The sequence below is a fragment of the Nicotiana tabacum genome, chromosome 4, assembly GCF_000715075.1.
Source record: "Nicotiana tabacum cultivar K326 chromosome 4, ASM71507v2, whole genome shotgun sequence".
NCBI lineage: Eukaryota > Viridiplantae > Streptophyta > Magnoliopsida > Solanales > Solanaceae > Nicotiana > Nicotiana tabacum.
In genome coordinates, this window is record NC_134083.1 from 135,016,488 (window position 1) to 135,035,316 (window position 18,829).

An 18,829-nucleotide genomic window follows, 5' to 3' on the forward strand; every position below is an offset into this window, starting at 1 on the left:
TGGGTTTTGTCAATTTTTCATCTTTTGAGCTAGAGACTTCGAATTTGAGCGATTGTTTAGGGGGAGTTTCACGTGGTTGTTTGGGGTAAGTGATCTTTACCTGGTTTTGATTTTATTTCATGATTTTATCTTTATTTTTATCATTACATTAGAGAGTTAAGTTGGAAGTTTGGAAAAATTTGTAAAATCTTTCAAAAGTGTAAAATGATGATTTGAAAAACGAATTGATATCAGAATTTGATAATTTTGGTATGGTTGAACTCGTATCGGAATGGGTGTTCGGGTTTTATAAATTTTATCGGGTTCCGAGTGCGGGCCTCGGGGTTGACTTTTTAGTTTTTATTAAAGATTGAACCTTTATTATCCTGAATTATTTTCTATGAGTTTTACTTATGATTTGAAGTTATTTTGGCTAGATTTGAGCCGTCCGGAGGGTGTTTCACTCGAGAAGTTCATTTTAGAGTATCAGTCTAGCTTCTTTGAGGTAAGTATCTTGCCTAACTTGTGTGGGGGAAACTACCCCTTAGGATGTGAGTCTTTTGTGTAAATTCTATCATGTGAAATCCGTGTATGTGAGGTGACGAGTACGTGCTCGGGCTTATTTATAGAAATTTGACTATTTAGGGCTCTTAAGTTCTTATGTCCATTAGATATGAAGTTATTTTATCATGCTAAATCCTCCACTTACTAAATTTACCCTTACGTGTCGTATTTGAAATTTATTTGATACATGTTTTACCCTTATTTCTAATTGAATCCTTATGTGCCTTAATTGAATTTGTTGTTATCTCTTCCGTAATTGCTTAACCTTAATTAAAATTAATATTATATCTTCCGTAATTGTAAAGCCCCATAAATGTTTTTAGTTAATTCCTACTAATTTTGAGCTTGAGAATGCAATGTAATTAAATCTGAGCTACATGATTATTCGAGTGGAACAAAGTTATTGGAATATTTAGGGATAATGTAGATAGTTAATCATTGAATTAGTGGAGGTTACAAGGTCATCAAAAGCATTTGGAGTATATCAAGTTTCTATGTCATAAGTGCTGAAATTTTGAGAATTCAATGATATGTAACCAACTTGAAGAGTTGGAATTTAATAAGAAAACAAGGATTAAAAATCCTAGCCTTCAGTTGGCAACGAGAAAGGATTTAGAAAAATAGGAAAGTTGTTAGCCAACAAAGAGACAAAGGGGACAATGATATAAAAAGGGGGAACAAGGAAATTAATTAAATATCAAAGATAAGGGAATAATGGAAGTAATTATGAAAGATAAAAAAGCAAGCATATTAAGTGGGAAATGGAATGATTAAAGTTGAAGACCAAAATGTTGCTTCAGTGATTAAATAAATTGGAATCCAGCATGAGATAGTGAAGTGCAGCGAAGGCTGTAACGACCCGACCGGTCATTTTGAGTATTATAACCTCGTTTTTCTATTTACTGCTCAATTTATGCTTTATAATTATTTTATGACTTACCGGGTTAATTGGTTCGGTCCGGTGAGGTTTTGGAATGAATTGGAATACTTAGTTTCAAGGTTTAAAGCTTAAGTTAAAATAGTGACCGGATATCGACTTATATGTAAACGACCCCAGAATGGAGTTTTGATGATTCCAATAGCTCTGTATGGTGATTTTGGACTTAGGAACGTATCCGATTTTTTTTTTTGAAAGTCCGTAGTGGAATTTGGCTTGAAATGGCGAAAATTAAATTTTCGGAAAGTTTGACCGGGGAGTTGACTTTTTGATATCAGGGTCGAAATCCAGTTCTGAAAATTTTCATAGCTCTGTTATTTCATTTATGACTTGTATGCAAAATTTGACGTCATTTCAGATTGATTTGATGTGTTTCGACACAAGATATAGAATTTGGAAATTTCAAAGTTCATTAGGCTTGAATTGGGGTGTGATTTGTGTTTCTAGCATTGTTTGATGTGATTTGAAGACTCAACGAAGTTCGTATGATGTTTTAGGACTTGTTGGTATATTTGGTTGAGGTCCCGGAGGCCTCGGGTGAGTTTCGGGTAGTCATCGGACCAAATTCGGACTTGGAAGAAAAGCTGAAGTTTCTGCCATCTAATGCAATCGCACCTGGGGAAATTCCATAGCAGGTGCGAGCTCGCAGAAGCGAGCCTTCCATCGCAGAAGCACAAGGGCGCTTGGTGAGGCAGTGTGCGCAGGTGCGAGCATTTTACAGCACCTGTGAGGCCGCAAGTGCGAAAGGGAACGTGCAGAAGCAGAGGGAGTATTTTGAGCGATCGCAGGAGCGAAAATTTTGTCGCACCTGCGAGACTGCAGATGCGGCTAATCTGGTCGCAGGTGCGACAAGCCTAGGACAGAATAAAATGGGAGGAGTTCCGAGTTTTGCCATTTTTGGACCTTCAAGCACGGATTTTAGGGCTATTTTCAGAGAGAATTCAAGGGAAACTTGAGGTAAGTCAGTTGTGATCATTTCTACTCCATAATATTAAATTATCATCGAATAATTCGACTAGATTATGTGTTTTTGAGGTGTAAATCGGGGATTTGAACCTAGGGATTTGAAAATAAGATTTGAGGGTTTGGAGGTCGAGTTGAGGTCGGATTTTGGTAAAATTTATATGATTAGACTCATGATTGAATAGACTTTCGGATTTTGTAACTTTTGTCGGGTTACGAGACGTGGGCCCCATAGGCAAATTTTGAGTTAAATTTCAGATTTTGTTGGAAAATTGATATTTTCATATGGAATAAATTTCTGTATTTGTATTGACTGAAACAAATTATTTGAGACTAGACTCGAGGTATTCGGAGGCTGATTTGCGAGGCAAAGGCATGGCAGAGTAAAGAATTTCACGGTTTGAGGTAAGTAACATTTTTAAACTTGGTTCTGAGGGTATGAATCCCCAAAATTTGGTATGATATAAATTGTTTGGAGGTGACACACACGATAGGTGACGAGCATGTAGATGTGCACCACATAAATTATGTCTTGAATAAATCATGTGCAGTTGTAAAAATTAATGAATCATGTTATTATCTGAACATATTCCACTTGTTAGAGAAATTGAGCCGAGGCTCTTATTAAATATCGTGTTTAGGCTATGTGCCAATATTTTGGGACCCATGGGGTCGTATTGCTGTTGAATTAATTATTTCAAAAATATACATTTCACACTCAGTCATATTCGTCCATTGTGAGGATATTTATGGGATCGAGCTGCGCGCCGCAGCAGGCCATATTGGCTTTATATATGTTAGCATTAAATGGATCGGTACTGCCCGCCTGCAGCAGGCCATAGTGGCTTTATACATTATTATTATTGAATCGGGGCTGCCCGCCAGCAGCAGGCCTTATAGGATTTATTATTTTATGGATCGGGGCTGCCTGCCTGTAGCAGGCCTTATAGGCTTTATTATTATACGGATCGGGACTGCCTGCCTGCAGTAGGCCATATAGGCTTTATATCACGCTTGGGCTGAAGGAGACCCTCCGGAGTCTGTACACACCCCCAGTGAGCGTAGACGATTATATATATTCGGGATGAACTTCCCAGGGCATGGACTTGCCTCACTTACGATGATTATATATATTCGGGATGGACTTCCCAGGGCATGGATTTGCCTTACTTATTTATATGTTGTGATGAATTTTTCCTAGACATGGATCTTGTTCGTATCATGTACATTGGGGATAAATTACCTCAAGGCTTGATTGGCCTTATACGGTACTGAGTGACTGACTGTCAGCCGATATGTATATATATACGGGATGGAGTATCCCTGGGCTGGATTGGCCATAAGCAGTACCGAGTGACCAAATATATTTGTGACCAGTATTTACATGAGGTCTTTCTACTGAGATGTCATATTCCTCATATCATGCAGTATTGATCTATTCCACTTGTACTGAGTTTAACTATTGAACTTGAAAGCATGCCTACATTTTGTACCATTATTTATACTGAATTGTACCTGCGGAGCTCGTCACTATTTTCAGCCCAGAGGTTAGTCTTGTTACTTATTGAGTTGGTTGTACTCATACTACACTCTGCACCTCGTATGCAGATCCAGGTGCTCCCAGATACGACGACTGCTAGATTTCATAGTTATTTCTGTTGGAGACTATCAAGGTAGTTGCTTGACATCCGCAGACTTGATTCCCTTCCTGTTTAGTTATTTTTTATCAGTCAGACTTTGTATTCATTTAGATGCTCATATACTTAGTGAACCGGTTTTTGGGAGTGTTATAATTGTATTTGTGAGATTTTTTCCGCTGAATTTAATTATTTTATTTTCAAACTTAAAAGATATGGTGGTTTATTGAGATTCTCGGCTTGCCTAGTATTAAGATAGGCGCCATTATGAAAGGTGAGATTTTTGGGTCGTGACAAAGGCGTGCAACTCAGCATCCGAAATTTAAAACCCACAGCTGAAGTTTTTATTGGCATTTCATAGAGAGAAATTATATTATTTTGCACTTGATCTTGGGGATTAGAGAGAAGGGGGAGCTCTTTACCATTAATACATCTTCAAGGTAAGAATTAAATATCTTTCTTTGATAGATTTGGTTCATTTATTACATCTCTTAATCCTCCAACATCGTGGGATTCATAGATTTTTGAAAATAATCTCAAGGACATTTCAAGAAACTCAAATCTTGAAACTTTTAGGGTTTAACAAAGAGGTAATTTCTTCACTCCAACCTTATGTACTATACTCCATGGGTAAAGACATTAATCATGTTTGTCGTATATCTTAAAATGATTGTAATTGAAGAGGCTTTTGCATCCTCCTATTAGGCATATAGATATGTATTAATCTATGGGATGGTTCACTCGGGTTTGATAAAGTATCGGGTGCCGGTCACGTAGTTTTAGGGTGTGACAAACTTAGTATCAGAACCCTAGGTTCTAATTTGAATCCCAGGAAGTTTATGGAATCGTGTCTGGTAGAGTTCTCTTTATTGGTATGTTGTGCACCACACCTATATCGAGAAGTCTATATGGACATTATAAGAATACTTCACTCTTTCTTCTTATTCTAGAATCGTGTAATAGAACTAAGAAATATGTCCTAACTCGTGCGCTATATCAATTGGCAGAAGATGGTGAACATGCGTGGCGGTAACATGAATCAGGAAGCTGCTCCTATACGTGATGCGGCTTCAGGAGGGGTTCCTGCTAGATCTAGGGGCTGACCTCTGAAGGCTGCAAGAGCATGAACTGTGCCAATTCTAATGGCTCAAGGATGATCCAAGAGCTCGAGGAAGAAGTTGACGAGGAACCTGCTCCACCTCCAGAACCAAATCACTTGGAAAAGACCCTCACTGATGTTAGAAAGGCTATGAATACTTTTGTTGACCTCATGGCTATGCAGACCCAACAAAACCTTCAAGTGGGTATTCAGGCAATCCAACAATGAGGAATAAGAGCACCAGCGGTTGAGGACGTGGCACAGTTGGCCATGAAATTTGTGAGACTTAAGCCGCCAGTTTTCACTGGTATAGATCCCAGTGCAGACCCTCAAGACTTCTTGGAGGAAGTTGAGAAAGCTACTACTTTGCTGGGAGTTAAAGACTACCACCAGTTGAAAGACATTGTTGACCTCTAGTTCAAAGGGGTAGAGTAAAGTCAACCAGAGTATGCACCTCTAATGATTCGGGCAGAATTTAAGAAGATCTTCATTAAGAAGTGGTTACCACCATGAGTGAGAGCTGCCCTTGTGATATTGTTTGAGACCTTAAAGCAGGATACCATGACTGTCCTTGAGTATAACATCAAATTCGAGAAGTTATCCCGTTATGCTTCCCGTCTCATCCCCACCGAGGATGAGAAGATTGATCGCTTTGCTCGTGGCTTGATTCCGAGCATCAGAAGAGATACGGCTAGTGGGAGAAGAAACACTACCTTTACTGACTTTATAAATCTAGCAATGGATCTCGAGGGAATTCATCAGGAGGAGAGGGCCAATAGGGAGCAAAACAAAAAGGCTCAGAATTTTGGCACTTTCAGTGCAGTGCCTAGTTCGATCAAGGGGCAGAGCAACAGAGGATCATCTGGCCCACCGCAGTCTAAGATGCAGACAACTTTCAGTAGCCCTCCAGTGACATACAGTTCCGGACAAAGAGGCCAGTCTAGGTTCGTTCAGAGTGAGCATTGTACTGCACAGCAGGGTCAGAGTAGTGTGGGTTCTCATCAGCATCAACCTAGTGTTACCAGGGGACCCCGTGGTCCGTGCTATGGTTGTGGGTTGATGAGTCATATCCGAAAGTTTTGCCCTAATGAGCAATAGGGTTCGAGAGCTCACCCGACACCTTCTATGATTACTACTTCAGTTACACCGCCCCCACCTAAGGGTAATGGGGCCCACAACGGGCGCAATGCGGGTAAGGCTCCACAGACAGCTACTACTTCTCAGGGAACTGATCCTCATTTCTATGCCATGCCTACTTGCTCTTTTGCAGAGGCTTCAGATGCTGTCATCACAGTTATACTTACAGTTTATGATCTAGATGCTTATGCTCTTATGGATCCTGGATCTACTTTTTCCTATGTTACTCTGTACTTTGCTTTGGATTTTGGGATAGAGCCAGAACAACTACTTGAACCATTTTTTGTGTTGACTCCGGTGGGAGATTTTGTTATTGCCTCCCACATTTATAGGGGTTGTGTGATTATAATTCAACATTGAGAAACTACTAAAGACCTCATTGAGCTAGAAATGATTGACTTTGATGTGATTATAGGGATGGATTGATTATACAAGTGTTACACCATTCTTGATTGTCATGCTAAAGTGGTCAAGTTTGAGTTTCCTAATGATCCAGTTCGTGAGTGGAAAGACAATATTGCTGAGCCTCGAGGTAAAATTATTTCATACCTTAAGGCGATGAAGATGATCACCAAGGGATGTCTTTATCATTTAGTCAGAGTTATTGACACAACTGCGGAGGTAATAAGCATTCAATCTGTGCCAATTGTTAACGGGTTTCTTGATATTTTTCTTGATGAGCTTCTGGGTATTCCACCAGATCGGGTTATCAACATTGGGATAGATGTGGTGCCAGATACACAACTAATATCTATTTCCCCATACCAAATGGCTCCAGCCGAGTTAAGATAATTGAAGGAGCAATTGAAAGATTTACTGGATAAAGGGTTTATTAGACCTAGTGTATCACCTTGGGGTGCGCCAGTGTTATTTGTGAAAAAGAAAGATGGTTCTTAGAGGATGTGTATTGACTACATGCAATATAATAAAGTGACCATCAAGTATAGGTTTCCATTGCCTCGAATAGATGACTTGTTTGACTAGTTGTAAATGGCGAAGTTCTTCTCGAATATTGATTTAAGGTCGGGGTATCATATGTTGAAACTCGAGAGAAGGATATTCCCAAAATGGCTTTTCGGACCCGCTACAAATATTATGAATTTTTGGTGATGTCATTTGGGCTAACAAATGCACCCGTAACCTTTATGGATCTAATGAATCGGGTTTTCAACCCATTTCTTGACAGATTCGTGATTATTTTCATTGATGACATATTAGTGTATTCGCGAAGTCAAGAGGAGCATGCCAATCATTTGAGAATAGTATTGCAGACGCTTTTGGAAAATGAGTTATATACCAAATTCTCTAAGTGTGAATTTTGTCTTGAATCTGTGGCATTCTTGGGTCATGTGGTATCTCATGAAGGTATTAAGGTTGATCCTCAAAAGGTTGAAGCGATTAAGAATTAGCCTAGACCAACTACACCGACAAAGATCCGTAGTTTCTTGGGATTAGCGAGTTTCTATCAGCGGTTTGTTGAAGGTTTTTCTACTCTTGCATCTCTGTTAACCAAGTTGACACAGAAAGTTGCGAAGTTTTAGTGGTCGAATGCTTGCAAGAGAAGTTTTCAAGAGTTGAAAGATAGATTGACTACGGCGCCGGTATTGACGTTGCCAACAGGTTTGGGTGACTTTACGATTTACTGTGATGCCTATAGAGTTGGGTTGGGTTGTGTCTCGATGAAGAAAGGTAAGGTTATCGCTTATGCTTCTAGACAGTTGAATATCCATGAGAAGAACTATCTGACCCATGACTTGGAACTTGTCGCGGTTGTATTTGCTTTGAATATTTGGCGGCATTACTTGTATGGTGAGCACTGTGAAGTACACACCGACCATAAAAGCTTGCAATATATATTCAAGTAGAGTAAATTAAACCTGAGGCAAAGGAGATGGTCAGAACTATTGAAGGATTATGATTTAAGCATTCATTACCATCCGGGAAATGCGAATGTGGTAGCCGACGCACTAAGCCGAAAGTCAGGAGGTGCTTTGGTGCATTTATCGATAGCTAAAGAGATTTTTATTTGTGCCATAACACGTTTCTCTCTTATTGAGCGTGTCAAGGCTAAGCAATTTGAAGATCCAAATTTGGTGGATATTCGAACTGGTGTACAATCTAAAGATATCCTCGCTTTTTCTCTTGACGAGGATGGGGTGTTGAGGATGAACGGTCGCTTGTGCGTGCCAGATATTGATGGACTTCGTAATAAAATTATGTCTGAGGCACACAACTCGAAATATTCTATACATCCAGGGTCCACAAAAATGTATAAGGACTTGCGGGAGATCTATTGGTGGAATCGAATGAAGAAAAACGTTCCAGACTTCATGGCTAGATGTTTAAATTGCCAGCAAATGAAAGCTGAGCATCAAAGACCTGGTGATTGGCTCAAAATATTGAGCTTCCACTTTGGAAGTGGGAGATGATTAATATGGACTTTGTGGTGGGTTTGCCTCGCACCTTCTTGAAGCATGACTCAATTTGGGTGATTGTAGACCGACTTACAAAGTCGGTGCATTTCTTACCGGTAAAGATGACTGACACGGCACCGCATTACGCTAAGTTATACTTGAAAAAAATTGTCAGACTTCATGATATTCTAGCTTCCATTATATCTGATGGAGGGGCCCAATTTACTGCTCATTTTTTGTAGTCCTTTCAGGAAGGATTAGGTACAAGTGTCAATTTGAGTACCGCTTTTTATCCACAGACTGACGGACAAGCTGAGAGAACTATTTAGATGCTTGAGGATATGTTGCAGACTTGTGTCCTTGATTTTGGTGGGAATCGGGATGAACACTTACCTCTGATCAAATTTGCCTACAATAATAGCTATCATGCTAGTATCCAGATGGCTCCATATGAGGCTTTGTACGGACAACGTCGTAGATCACCTATTGGATGGTTTGAGCCGACTGAGGTAGGACTACTTGGTCCTAATCTTGTACATGATGCCTTGGAGAAGGTGGCTTTGATTCAACAATGGCTTAAGACTGCTCAGAGTCGACAAAAAAGCTATACTGATGTACATCGACGTAAGTTGGAGTTTAAATAGGGTGATCAAGTGTTCATGAAAGTATCGCCAATGAAGGGGGTTATGAGATTTGGGAAGAAGGGCAAGCTAAGTCCTAGATTCATTAGTCCATATCGTATCTTGAAAAGGATTGGGGAAGTAGCCTGCAAGCTGGAGTTACCTACATTGATGACTTTGGTTCATCCTGTTTTTTATGTATCGATGCTACGGGGGTATGTGCCCAATCCTGCTCACATCGTTTCACGGAGGTAGTAGAAATAAATGACGGCTTAACTTATGATGAAGAACATGTTGAGATTCTTGATAGGAAAGTCCGTAGGTTGAGGACTAAGGACATAGATTCAGTTAAAGTGTTATGGCGTAATCATGACGTCGAGGAGGCTACTCGAGAGGCCGAGGAAGATATGAAAATCTGATATCTATACTTATTCGCGACTTCAGGTATGACTATTATTTTTAGAAATTTTGAGTTTAGAGTTTATTATAATTTACTTCCATGGGGCAAGTGATTGATTGATTTATCTATTGCACATGGTTGTTAGACTTGTCTTATGGTAATAAATTTTATTGTTGTGATGTTGGGAGAGGCTATGTACTGGTGTCTGGAGATAAATGAAGTCACAGATGTATTCATTGAGGTAGATGCAATGAGTAGAGCCATGTGGGGCCTTTTATATTATATTCTTATGGCTCATTGTGAGGTTGGAATTTTGGGATAAGCCTATTAACGAAGGAAATTCTGCCAAATTTCTTAAAAATTTGGAGAGTTAGTCAAATTTCGAAGCCTTAAAGAGTTAAGGAGTAAGCAAAAGGCTTGGAGATTACGCTTTAAGACTTTAACACGACCAAGAATTTACATTCGAGGACGAATATTTCTAAGTGAGGAGAATGTATAGCCCCGTAAATTTTTTTAGTTAATTCCTACTAATTTAGAGCTTGAGAATACAATATAATTAAATCTGAGCCACATGATTATTCGAGTGGAAGAAAGTTATTGGAATACTTAGGGATAATGTCGATAGTTAATCATTAAATTAGTGGAGGTTACAAGGTCAGCAAATGCATTTGGAGTATATCAAGTTTCTACGTCATAGGATGCTGAAATTTTGAGAATTCAATGGTATGTAACCAACTTGAAGAGTTGGAATTTAATAAGAAAACAAGGATTAAAAATCCTAGCCTTCAGTTGGCAACGAGAAAGGATTTAGAAAACTAAGAAAGTTGTTGGCCAACAAAGAGATAAAGGGGACCAGGATATAAAAAGGGGGGACATGGAAATTAATTAAATACCAAAGATAATAGAATAATGGAAGTAATTATGAAAGATAAAAGGCAAGCATATTAAGTGCAAAATGGAATGATTAAAGTTGAAAACCAAAATGTTGCTTCAGTGATAGAATAAATTGGAATCCAGCGTGAGACAATGAAGTATAGCGAAGGCTTGCAACTCAGCACCCGAAATTTAAAACCCACAACTGAAGTTTTTATAGGCATTTCATAGAGAGAAATTATATTATTTTGGACTTGGTCTTGGGGATTAGAGAGAAGGGGGATCTCTTTACCATTAATACATCTTCAAGGTAAGAATTAAATGTCTTTCTTTGATAGATTTGATTTATTTATTATGTCTCTTAACCCTCCAACATCGTGGGATTCATAAATTTTTGAAGATAATCTCAAGGACATTTCAAGAAACTCAAATCTTGAAACTTTTAGGGTTTGACAAAGAGGTAATTTCTTCACTCCAATCTTATGTACTATACTCCATGGGTGTAGTAGAGTATATTTATGAAGTTAGATTTGTATTTAAATATCTATTCATAAAATCCTAGAAGCTAGTCTTGAAATTGAAGAGTTGGTTGGTGTCACGACCTGGAATTCCCACCGTCGGACCGTGATGGCGCCTAACATTTCACTTGCTAGGCAACCCAACGTTAGAGAATTATTAAACCAATCCTTTTTCCATTCAGTAAATAACAGCAAATTAGCTAAGATGAAATATAGTGAGTGCGGAATAGTATAAAAACTGCATTAATTACTACCACCCGGATCTGGAGTCACAATTCACGAGCATTCTAGAATTTACTACAAGTAATAGTCTGAGAGAAATACAACTGTTTGAATGAAAGAACATTAAAACAGAAAAGATAGACAGGGACTTCAAAGTCTGTGAACGTCGACAGATCTACCTTGAGTCTCCGGATAGCGGGTTCAATAACTGAAATCTCGATCAACCCGAGCCGGTACCAAAATCTGCACAGAAAGTGCAGAGTGCAGTATCAGTACAACCGACTTCATGTATTGATAAGTATCGAGTCTAACCTTGGCGAAGTAGTGATGAGGCTAGGATAAGACACCTACAAATAAACCTGTGCAATATATATCAATATATACAACCATAACAACAACTAAAGAAGCAAGGCAAGAAATATTGGGAAGGGGACATGCTGAGGGGATTACATGGAAAGGAATCACAACAGGAATGAGAACATGATCAATCGACATGTCTTTAACAAAAAAGAAACAAGTAAACATAGTAAAAGAAAGTGCACGACATCACCCTTCGTGCTTATACTTTCAACCCTACCATAAGAAACAATAGAAACGGCACGACATTACCCTTCGTGCATTAACTCTCTCATAACATGACACAACATCATCCTTCGTGCATTATCACTCACTCACAAAACGTTGCACGGCATCACCCTTCCTGCTTTAACACTCTCCCTCACCAAGACAATGAACAGTAACAACAAGGAGATAGAAATATCAAAAACAAGTCTTACTTCAAGATTCAATTCCATGTTACTAACCTCAACTTTGGGTCAATACCCAATCAATACCAATTTTCGTAAAACATAATAAGAGTTGTTCAACATAAGAAATAGCTAGTCTAATCATGAACAATATGATCAACGAATGCAACGATTACAATAATAAGACTCACTCATATGTTACGACTCGACAACAACACATAGGTACTCGTCACCTCACCTATACGTTGTACTCAACATACAAAGACGTAGCAAATAAGCGAATAATACCTAATCCCTCAAGCCAAGGTTAACCACGACACTTACCTCGCTCCGAAGGCTACTCAATACTCAATCATAGCTTTTTCTCTAGAACCCACTTCCAAACCATCGTATCTATTCAAAAATGACTTAATAATATCAAATATTGCTAAAGGAATCAATTACATTGCATAAATTTAGATTTCCCAAACTTTCCTCCAAAAAGTCAAAAATCAACCCCGGGCTCGCTTTGTCAAAACCCGAGGTTCGAACCAAAATCTATTTACCCATTCAGCCCCGAGCCCGGATATATAATTGATTTTGGAATCCGACCTCAATTTGAGGTCTATATCCCCATTTTTTTTTTTCAAATCCCTAGTTTCTACCCAAAACCCTCAACTCTACCATGAAACTCTAGATTTTAGGTTGAAAATTCATAAAATGTAATGGATAATTGAAAGAATATGGTTTAGAATCACTTACCAACACTTTGGGGAAGAAAATGTCTTTTGAAAATCGCCTCTAGGCCGTCTAGCTTTTGAAAATGTGAAAGAATGGCTTAAGTCCCGTAATGGGACTGTTTAATAGCTAGGTGACAGTGTTCATCGCATTCGCGAGGACACTGTCGCGTTCACGAAGAGGAGAGCTTGCCAAACTTACGCGATCGCGATCGCGAAACTCCTATCGCGTTCGCGAAGGTTACGCCTCCCTGGCCTTCGCGTTCGCGAGTCCTTGCTCGCGTTCGCGATGAAGAGTGACTGACCCCCTCCCCCAGGTCAATATCACTACGCGTTCGCGTTGAGCTGGTCGCGTTCGCGAAGGGTAAAGTCCCCATCGCTCCGCGTTCGTGACCCAGCCTTCGCGTTCGCGAAGAAGCAAAATTCAGCCAGCCCAGTTTCTACTACGCGTTTGTGAGAGTGCCTTCGCGAACGCGAAGAAGGAAACAAGAAGGCACTGAAACTGCAGAAACCAGATTTTTCCTAAGTACAAAACATCATGTAGCCTATCCGAAACTCACCCGAGCCCCCGAAGCTCCAAACCAAACATGCACACAAGTCTAAAAATATCATACGAACTTTCTCGTGTGATCAAATCGCCAAAATAACACCTAAAACTATGAATTTAGCACCAAATCAAATGAAATTCTCAAAAACACTTTAAAACTCCTATTTTCACAACCGGTCGTCCGAACCACGTCAAACAAACTCCGTTTCTCACCAAATTTTACAGATAAGTCATATATATTATATTGGACCTATACCAGGCTCCGAAACCAAAATACGAACCTGATATCAACAAGGTCAAACAACAACCAATTCTTAAAGACCTTAGATTTTCCGACTTTTAATTTTCCTCAAAAATTCATAACTCAAGCTAGGGACCTCCGAATTCGATTCCGGAAATACGCCCAAGTCTCATATTTCGATACGAACCCACCGGGACCATTAAAATATGGATCCAGGCCCGTTGACCAAAAATGTTGACCGAAGTCAACTCAACTAAAGTTTTTATGCAAAAATTCTTATTTTTATCAGTTTTTAACATATAAACCTTCCGGAAGAACACTCGAACTGCGCACACAAATCGAGAGGATAAGATGAGGTTTTTGAGACCTCGTAACGCAGAATTAAGTTCTAAAATATAAGATGACTTATCAGGTCATCACAGTTGGTAAAGATGATGAATAGTGTTAGGTCTTGTTTGAACGATGTTATTTTGAGTTTCTAGTGGAACGACTAGATCCCATAACAAGTTTAATGAATGAGTTGGAGTTAAAATTCAAGGATTGACCTTCAAATGATGTCATGAGGATTTTTGTTAAACTTATGAAATTTGACTTAAGTGTTAGACACTTAGTTGGTTTAGTTGGTATCGTTGTGATGCGTTCTTAAATTATGTGAGTTTGTATATGTAGATTGTGACTTATTGGCATTATTGGATCATTTGGGGGTAAGGTTGGAAGCAATTTGAGGTACATTAAAACTTACTACCCTCGGAACGTTTCTCCATACTCATATTGAAACACGATTAAATTGAGTTTCTAAATGTGAGTCCTAGCTTGTGGGGACGAGCGAGTTGGAATTGTACCATTCTTGCATCATAAAAGATTTAAGTGCTATGAATATTATTTTTTTGAAATGTTTTATCTTAATTTTTTTTTAAAAACTGAATAAATTGGGAATACACTTGTAGTATTTTTTTTAAAATGGAAATACATGAGTTGTGAAATATCTTGGATTTAACTATTCTCAAATAGTTGACTGGCTATAAATATCATCATTGATAAATTTAAAGGTCTTGGAAGCTACTTAAATTCACTGAGATTGACCTTGGATACTTTTCCTCATTTGGTCATGAAACTACACGTGTCGGTGTAGGCGTAGAACCTACCTTACGGTTGGGAACTACGGCAGAGTACATCCCATTAGGGATACTATTGTGCTACTTTATTAGCATGACTAAGTCGATTCGTGTGGCATAACGATGAGACGACCTGAGCAAGTAGGGTATATGATACTTGCCGCTAGGCACATAACCTAGTTGACCTTGTTTCGTGTCGGTGATGGTATAGTACTCCCGGTAAATGAAAAATCAAAAATGATTTTGCAAAGATCAATGCTAAAGGAAGACTTTGAAATATGTTTTACTATATTATTTTATTTTACTTTCTAAATTGTTAATTGATATGAAGGCTTCTTTTTCGATATCAATTGTTATTGCATATCTTATATCTTATTAAATCTTATCCTATGTTCTTTTGGGGAATGGTTCATGATTCGTGCTAGGCATGTGGAGCTTAGGCCTTTCGACCACATTTCTATTTCTATTTTCAGGGACTGGACGTGAGCAGCTTGGGCCGCATGGATAAGACAGCTCTACATTTCCCTGTTGACATTATTTGGTGAGACTCCACACTAGTATTCGTGGAGGACTTTATTATATTACTATCCTTTTGAGCCACCAGGTTATGCCTTGGTTGACTATTCCATTCCGTGTCATAGAGATTCCATAGACAATAATAGTATTCATTTTGGGTTGTAATCCTATGTTTACTTACATGGCGTGCATGAATGAAACTTTTTTTTATCTTTATGAAGTTGTACCTTCAAAGGAAAAATATTTACTTAAAGACATTAATCATGTTTGTCGTATATCTTAAAATGATTGTAATTGAATAAGCTTTCGCATACTCCAATTAGGCATATAGATGTGTATTAATCTATGAGATGGTTCATTCGGGTCTAATAGAGTACCGGGTGATGGTCACGTAGTTTTAGGGCGTGACAGTAGTTGCTTAGCCTTAATTTAAGTTTGTTATTCCTTCCATTGTTGATGTATTCTCATGTGGAATCATTGCTACATGTTATCTCTTCCTTGTTGATCTATTCTTGTTGAGACCATTATTCCTTGTTGTGTCTTTCCTTGTTGGCTCGTTCTACCGTTTCTTTGTGTTCTGAAGTTCCTGAGTTGATTTACTTGACATATCCTTGTGTTATTGTTGTTGTTGTTATTGTATTCGGTGTTGTTGTGCCGAGGGCTATGCGTGGTTGTTATATTGAAAATGTTTTGAGGAAATATTGTGGTATATAGGCACATATTGTGAAATTCATTTTGTTGAGTTGTTATGTTTTGAAACACATGTTATTGTTGAGGGTATTGTTATGTTATTTGTACTATATTTCTGTCGTGTTATTGTTATTATGTTTGCATGAGGTTTATGTCGTGCTATTGTTATGATGTTTGTACGAGGTTTTTGACGTGTTGTTGTTATTATTGATACGCATGCGGTGATATAAGGTCTGTGTGTTGAAACGCATGCGGTAAGATAATGTGGGCTTGATACACGTGGTTAGTAGGGGAACTACTAAAAGCCATGCGATGTGATAAAGTGGGCTAAAACGCGAGATACTATTTCCGGAAAAATAAGTTTCAAAACTAAATATAAAGGCTCTCGCGGTGATAAAAGAAAAGATTGTGATTCATTTTATGATTTGATACTACGAGGAGATACCTCGGTAGTGACTCTTGTTGACATTTTCCCATGCTTTTGTACTTGTCTTTGATTGTTGTTTCCTTAGCATACTATTAATTGTCTTTCTCTGTGTTGCATTATTGCTTAGTTCTGTGTAGTTAGTCTAATTCTCCTATTTGTTGTTTCAATTTCGTTCTTGTCTTTATTACATTGTACATTTTGTGGTGATCATTTATTATGTGCCATTCATTGTCTCTACTCTTACTTGTTGACTTGAATTTGTGGTAGGACACTTACACAAGCATACACATAAATAAATCACCCATATCGGTCTAAGAAGATGAATCTTGATGTTTTGACCATTTACATGTACTCCTATGTACTTGCCTTATGTGTGAGAGTTATCTTGTTGGCACGTGAGTTGTCTGTGGAGTCATGAGTCATGATTATTATTGATACGTGAGTGGTCCGTGTGGATATTAGATATTGTCACTCCCTTGGCACGTGAGTCGTCCGTACTGTTATGAATTGTAATATGGGCACAAGATGCCGAATGATTAGGGTTCACTAATTGGGAGCCGTGATTTGTGATTTTGAGGTTTGGTACCTCGTGAAAATTCTTGGGTAAACTTGGTGTGAAAGCGGTTGTTCCTATTGAGTTGTCACTTGTTTTCCTTTATTTGCTTTCACTGGATTGAACTGTGTTCAGCTTACTCTACAGTGTTATTACATGTTGTATCTCGTTGTTAACTGTTGCCTTTAGTCCCTATTACAAATATTGTATTATTATTGTCATCATGCCTAACTTTATATTGGTATTGTTCCCTCTTAGTTCTACATTTATACTTGTTCAGGTGTTTAGTCCAGTGGGTTTCTTGATTGTCCCTCGTCACTACTCCATCTAGGTTAGTCTTGATACTTACTGGATATCGTTATGGTATACTCATACTACGCTTCTGCATATTTTTGTGCAGACCCAGGTGCCTCGGATATTGTTAATTATTAGCTAGCTGGCCGAGTATTGCTGTGGAGACTCAAGGAAAGCCTGTCGTCGCGTTCGCAGGCCTCAAAGTCACCTTTTGATATTGTACTTGTACTGTTTAATTTCTATTCTGAATAGTTGTATTTAGGGATTTTCTAGCAAACTCAGTAGAGCTTATGACTTGTACTACCAGTTTTGGGATTGTATGTAGTATATAAAAAAAACTATTTCATATTTATCAGTTGATGGTTGAATTCTTCTGTTAATTTAGTAAGTGTTAGGCTTACCTAGTCTTAGAGACTAGGTGTCGTCACAACATTCTATAGAAAAAAATTGGGGTCGTGACAGAAATATTCTTCAAATGAAACTACCCAAAAAAAAAAAGAACAAGATATATATCATAACTAACATATAGCATGTAATATTTAATATAAAAAATTCAACATGAACTAACGTAATATTATACAATAAAGGTGATGTATTATATATTATATACCAATTTCATAAAAGTTTATATTGTATAATATATTGTATACTATATTTATTAGTAGTATATATCAGATAAACTAAAGTAATACTATTATACAATGAAGGTATATTGTATTATATTATACCAATATCATATAAGTTTATAATATATAATATATTGTATACAATATTTATTAGTAGTATACATCAGTTTTTTTTCTCAATGTATATATTAGATTTTTTTTTCTCAATGTATGCATTAGATAACTAAAAGTGATATTATACAATAAAGGTATGTTATATTGTATACTTATATACCGTACTATATAATATATTTTATATTATAGTTATTATTAGCATACATCAGATACTTATTAATAATAGGAGAAGAGGCTTGGTATATACAAAATGGAGAAATTGGAGAATAATTAATACTAATAGATACATTTTAGGTGAGAGAGAATCTCAACAGTTAGATATAAGGATATTTTTAGGTGAGAGAATCTCAAGAGAGATTTATAAGGATACTTTTAGGTGAGAGAATATTAAGGGAGATATATTAGGAATATTAAAAGTTGTATAATTTAAAATAAGTTGTACCTAATGTAATTTTCTAAAAGTAATTGTAACATACTTAAATAAGTATTAAATGAGTTGTATTCTATGTAAATTCCCCAAGCATAAAAATATGAATGCAAGCACGAACCATATTCATCTAGTATTAATGTGAAAATAGTACGGGCTAGTCAGTTTTCGGACTATTGAAAAATAGCCAGCGTTTGCAAAGTTATTGAAATATAGTCACTATTTTGCTGCAACACAAAAAGTTTCAGCATAATATACTGGACATTGGTGCACCTGTATATGAACTTCCAGCATATTATGCTGGAACTCTAACACACGGAATGTTCAAGCATAATATACTGGAGAGTGGAGCACTTGTGTATGAACTTCCAGCATATTATATCAGACCAGTATATTATCCTGGAACTCCAGTATATTATGCTGGAAGTCCAGTATATTATGCTGTAATCTTTTC

General features: G+C 37.7%; 1 protein-coding gene across 1 annotated transcript; it reads left to right on the top strand.

The window, feature by feature from the left end:
- Positions 1-9,170: 9,170 nt before the first annotated feature.
- On the top strand, positions 9,171-9,769 carry LOC142180136 (uncharacterized). The gene is made up of 2 exons (XM_075251063.1): positions 9,171-9,344; positions 9,482-9,769. Exons 1-2 carry the CDS (start codon positions 9,171-9,173, stop codon positions 9,767-9,769), a joined length of 462 nt encoding a protein of 153 aa, XP_075107164.1.
- The last annotated feature ends 9,060 nt before the right edge of the window (positions 9,770-18,829 follow it).

Bases quoted from the DNA above. Each gene is read 5' to 3' on its own strand.
- LOC142180136 (XM_075251063.1), top strand. From the start codon at position 9,171: ATGGCTCCATATGAGGCTTTGTACGGACAACGTCGTAGATCACCTATT. The intron at 9,345-9,481 runs GTACATCGACGT...TATCTTGAAAAG, and splicing joins GACAAAAAAGCTATACTGAT to GATTGGGGAAGTAGCCTGCA.